Raw genomic sequence first — 4,942 nt, 5'->3', positions numbered from 1 at the left:
TTATTAATTGTTTCGGTAGCTCCTTTTATTCACTTTCATTCGTTATTACTGTTATTTATAGGTATGTACAGAAAACCGTTGTTAACCAATCTCGGTCATAGGAAGAAACGCGGAGCAAAAGTATTGAACCATTGCAGACCAATCGTATCTTCGCACATACTCCCTTTTTTTCAATGTAGAAAGTGTAAAAAGGAAAGGTATAGTTGTAAAGAAATATTTCGTAGAAAAAATGTTTCGTGTATATATCTTCCAGCAGTTCAATTCCTTATCGAGTCAGGTAATTGAAAAGTAATAAAAAAGCAGGTCCCATTTCCCCCGATTAAATCAGCACTGGAACTACCGATCGCTTGTGTGTTTCTCGCTGCTTACTTTCGCGCCGACGTATAAGATATAGTTTTCTTTTCTTTTTCTTTTATGATGAGAGAATGTCATATGCCAATTAAAAATAAAATATCCTTTACTGAAAATCTATACGATAAGGATGATGATGATTAATTAGTAATAACGACGACAAAAAAAATAATGAAATTTCTCGAATATCGCAGATATAGGGATTTATTTCCGTATAATAATTAGAAAATATAATTAAGCCGAGCTAAATTATGATGTCTGTTGATGTTCTTGTGAAACAGATGTTAGGAGTAGCTCACGTAGTTTACTTTCTTTTGCCATGGAACTCGTAGAGAAACGAGAAAGATGGCTCTCACCGAGCCTCATCATCGTCGGCTGCCGACCTTTCCTACGAAATTCTTTGCGATGGGAAAAATGACGACGCAACCACTTCGACAAACGGAATAAACGAATGTAAAAGAAGTGCGACGTACGTGCTACTTCATGTACACGAAAAGCCCTCTGCCGCGACTCTTTGATAATCCTGTTATTCTTAATCACTGGCTGTGATTTCATAGGTAACATCGTAGTCTGCGATGGAGGCGATAAGTTGCCATTCTCGCACGAGGAACATGAAGAAAGAAGGTAAGCTACTTCCCAGCTACTATACGCCGACGCCCATCTTGGGATACATATGTACGGAAACTAGTTATTTCTTTTTCTGGGCCTTCTCTGCAGCCTTGGTGACCTTGCCGCCCGATGCATCCTTGAAGGTGACGGCCTTGATGACACCTACAGCAACCGTTTGACGCATGTCACGAACGGCGAAACGTCCCAAGGGTGGGAATTCTTGGAAAGCCTCGACGCACATGGGTTTGCTCGGGACAAGCGTGACAATGGCAGCATCTCCGGATTTGATGGCTTTAGGTTCCATTTCGGTGGTTTTTCCGGTACGACGGTCGCACTTCTCGATGATCTTGTGGAACTTGCAGGCGATGTGAGCAGTGTGGCAATCCAACACTGGAGTATATCCATTGCTAATTTGGCCAGGGTGGTTCAGCACGATAACCTGCGCGAAATAGAAATATAAAATTAAAAACAATATCCCTTAACAATCGCATTTTAAAAGATTGCATTTTGATTAGCACTCAGACGCCTTCGGCCGTCAGCAGATACAAAGACCTTCCGGTGGAAACCGCGAATGAAGTAATTAATTTCTCATCATTATGCCAATTGTTCTAATAACCGTAGGAGATTGTCGATGTGTACTTGTGGAACACCTACCTGTGCAGTGAAATCAGCAGCACCTTTAGGTGGGTTGTTCTTCGAGTCACCAGCTACATAACCACGACGCAATTCCTTGACAGACACGTTCTTCACGTTGAAACCAACGTTGTCGCCGGGAACAGCCTCCGTCAAGGCTTCGTGGTGCATTTCAACGGACTTAACTTCAGTGGTGAGACCAGCAGGGGCGAATGTGACCACCATACCAGGTTTCAGGAGACCAGTTTCGACACGACCAACGGGTACTGTTCCAATACCTCCAATTTTGTATACATCCTGTAATAAAAAAAGGTAAACATTCTTAATATTTCGTTCTAAACGAATCCAAAAGTATTGAAAAATGATTATTTTAGTCAGACACCTCTGGCCATCAACAGATCGAAAAATCCTCCGGTGGAAACCGCGAATGAGTAATAGATGTTATCATCATGAAAATAAAACCCCAGTTCAATAATATTGTGCGTAACAGAGTGATCTCACCTGAAGAGGAAGACGGAGAGCCTTGTCTGTAGGTCTTGAAGGTGGAAGAATAGCATCGAGAGCTTCGATAAGGCATTTTCCTTCTGCCTTACCTTCCTTGCGTTCCACAGCCCATCCCTTGAACCAAGGCATCTTGGAAGAGGCTTCCAACATGTTGTCTCCGTGCCAACCAGAGATTGGTACGAATGCAACGGCAGCTGGATTGTAACCAATCTTCTTAATGTAGGATGACACTTCCTTCTTGATTTCTTCAAATCGGGCTTCGGAGTATGGTGGTTCGGTAGAATCCATTTTGTTCACACCAACGATCAATTGTTTCACACCCAGAGTAAAAGCGAGCAGAGCATGCTCACGGGTTTGTCCATTCTTCGAAATACCAGCTTCGAATTCACCAGTACCGGCAGCGACAATTAATACCGCACAATCGGCCTGAGATGTACCAGTAATCATGTTCTTGATGAAATCTCTGTGTCCAGGAGCATCAATGATGGTCACGTAGTATTTAGAGGTCTCGAACTTCCATAGAGCGATATCAATGGTGATACCACGCTCACGTTCAGCCTTCAGTTTGTCCAATACCCATGCATATTTGAAGGAACCTTTGCCCATCTAGAAATGTTAGAAATCACATTTTAGTTTAGTTAGAATTCTGATATACCTGCTTCACATTTTTTACATTTGTTATATATGTTTTTATAGCTTACCTCCTGGGCCTCCTTCTCGAATTTTTCGATGGTACGTTTGTCGATACCACCGCATTTGTAGATCAAGTGACCGGTGGTCGTGGACTTGCCGGAATCGACGTGTCCGATAACGACAATATTAATATGGATCTTCTCCTTTCCCATCTTGAACGTTTAGCGAGACTACTGGTTATCTCTGAAATCAATAGAAAATATTAATATTACTTCTTTTATTCAATAACAACGGGACGGAACAAATTAATAAATCGAGAAGGTTATACGCGTGGACCACATGCTCGCTAAACTCTGCTAAATCAAGTGATACGAATGTAACGAACCGAATAAAATATATAATTTTGTCAAAACAATCGTATTTCAAAATTACATACACGCAACTACGGTATTTACAAATAAAAATGCTCGAAAAGCAGCAGGTGTCTATTCTAACGTACACGTGGCGACGTCTGAATATTCTAGAACGGAACTGGCAGCCATTTTGTAGATAGCGAGATATTGCAACGTTGCCAAGATTTCCTTGACGCTTGGCATCGGATGATGCCACGTTGTGAATTACATATAATATTTCTAATGAAAGGAGCCGCAATTAACCCTTACAGATTCGAGGTTTTACTTTGCATCAGAATTTGCGAAAAAAAATTCATCGACTTTACAGTTTCCGCGAGGCATTAGCTTCCGGTTAACAAAGTAGCTTCCTAACACGTTCCGAAGTGTATATGCAAATATTGGTGAAGAAGTTTGAGAAAAACGATACATATATTTTAGAAATTCGAAAAAATATCAACTAACGTTGCGCAACGAGCAGTCAAATCTAAATAAGATAAGTCTCATGTACGTGCACCATAAATAGCGTTCGAATAAATCACTTAATTGTTCGTAATAACAATAATTCCACTGGACGTGTTGTTCGTTTCGCACAAAAATGATCGTTTATGTAACGATGTGAAAAAGATCGAGTCAGCTATACTGTAGAGCGGCGAATGAACTCCATTGTTGGGAACAAGTCGTCCCACAAGGTCGCCGTTGCATACAATTTCCAACAGATCATGATGTTCGCCCGCGGACACCATTTCCGAAGAACCAAACCGATTACAGTTCATTCTTTAGTTACGTTCTGCAAAAGTACGTTTTAGAAACGGTTTTCTCTTAGGCTCGCGAAGCGCACAAAGAGTAATATTACACAACGAATATCTCCAATGATGCACGAACATGATCGAATCTCCAAGTGTGACAAGCGTCCGCCATACTGCATCCGGTTATTTGCTTTTCCCGAACTTTTTAAGCGAACCGAACGAAATTTTATCCGTCATTTACCGCGTTTGTTTTATTTTTTTTTATCCAGCCGGCAATCGGTCGCAGTATCGCACGATTTTTACGAGCCACGTTAAAAGATTTCAACAAAGTTCAGCATGTGGTCCGCGTTCGAACAGCCGGCTAAAATGGTGATTGGCCATGCGCTTGCTTTTTCCAACGTTGCAATTCTCCGATAAAAAATCAGATTTCCGCAAAACTGTTGTCACAACACATTTCGTTGATATTTCGATTGTTGTTCTATTCTGTACCTGACGTACGATGCTACCGTCTCGATAATAAAATCGACGGATTATTCTCCCGTGTAAAAACCACGAACAACCACTCACCTCCAGATGCCACGACAGAAAGAGATCGTCGAAGTGAAGTGACATGCGCATAGGGCTTCCCGACCATAATCTCGAACCCAGCGCCTCTATCATATTGATCACTTGTAGAATAATCAACGATTTCCGTTAATATTATTCACGGTATTTCCCTCGTTGGAAAACTGTCAGAGAAATTTCACTAATATCCAGCTAACAATAACATTATTAAACTGCCGATTTCCGTAATTATTTCAATGGAAACTCTTTCAACAAAATGGAGGTTTGGCTTCGAGGCTACGGTTACGCAGCACACAGGCGTGCCGGGAGACATATATATGTTACACACAGGTATTCTCAGGATGTACGGTTGTATGCGTAGCCATGGAATCAAGAAAAAGATAGACTGTTGGACCACGATGTTCAACGTTCAACGATAGATTGATGCATCTGTAACGCGAGTTTTCAACGGTACAACCTTGAATCCCTTGAATCTTCGGATATTGAATAACGATATGAAAAAGAATTCAA

The 4,942-nt window shown here is 41.3% G+C and overlaps 1 protein-coding gene across 2 annotated transcripts; it reads right to left on the bottom strand.

The window, feature by feature from the left end:
• On the bottom strand, nucleotides 1-4,579 carry Ef1a-f2 (elongation factor 1-alpha F2). 2 transcript variants are annotated; one of them, XM_076433307.1, is made up of 5 exons: nucleotides 4,436-4,579; nucleotides 2,799-2,973; nucleotides 2,095-2,703; nucleotides 1,615-1,890; nucleotides 1-1,399 (listed from the first exon to the last, which is right to left on the bottom strand). In XM_076433307.1, exons 2-5 carry the CDS (start codon nucleotides 2,940-2,942, stop codon nucleotides 1,040-1,042), a joined length of 1,389 nt encoding a protein of 462 aa, XP_076289422.1. In that variant the 5' UTR covers nucleotides 2,943-2,973; nucleotides 4,436-4,579; the 3' UTR covers nucleotides 1-1,039. The 2 variants fall into 2 exon arrangements, with proteins under 2 accessions (XP_076289422.1, XP_076289420.1); XM_076433305.1 differs by having other exon boundaries at nucleotides 4,358-4,463.
• Between the last annotated feature and the right edge of the window lie 363 nt (nucleotides 4,580-4,942).

This window comes from Lasioglossum baleicum, chromosome 11 (assembly GCF_051020765.1).
Source record: "Lasioglossum baleicum chromosome 11, iyLasBale1, whole genome shotgun sequence".
Taxonomy (NCBI): domain Eukaryota; kingdom Metazoa; phylum Arthropoda; class Insecta; order Hymenoptera; family Halictidae; genus Lasioglossum; species Lasioglossum baleicum.
The sequence above is the reverse complement of the archived record's forward strand: the minus strand, read 5'-3'. Positions and strand labels throughout refer to the sequence as shown.

Coding starts and splice junctions, on each gene's coding strand:
- Ef1a-f2 (XM_076433307.1), bottom strand. CDS start 2,942: ATGGGAAAGGAGAAGATCCATATTAATATTGTCGTTATCGGACACGTC. Junction 2,704..2,798: donor TCGAGAAGGAGGCCCAGGAG/GTAAGCTATAAA, acceptor TAACATTTCTAG/ATGGGCAAAGGTTCCTTCAA. Junction 1,400..1,614: donor CTGCTGATTTCACTGCACAG/GTAGGTGTTCCA, acceptor TATTTCGCGCAG/GTTATCGTGCTGAACCACCC.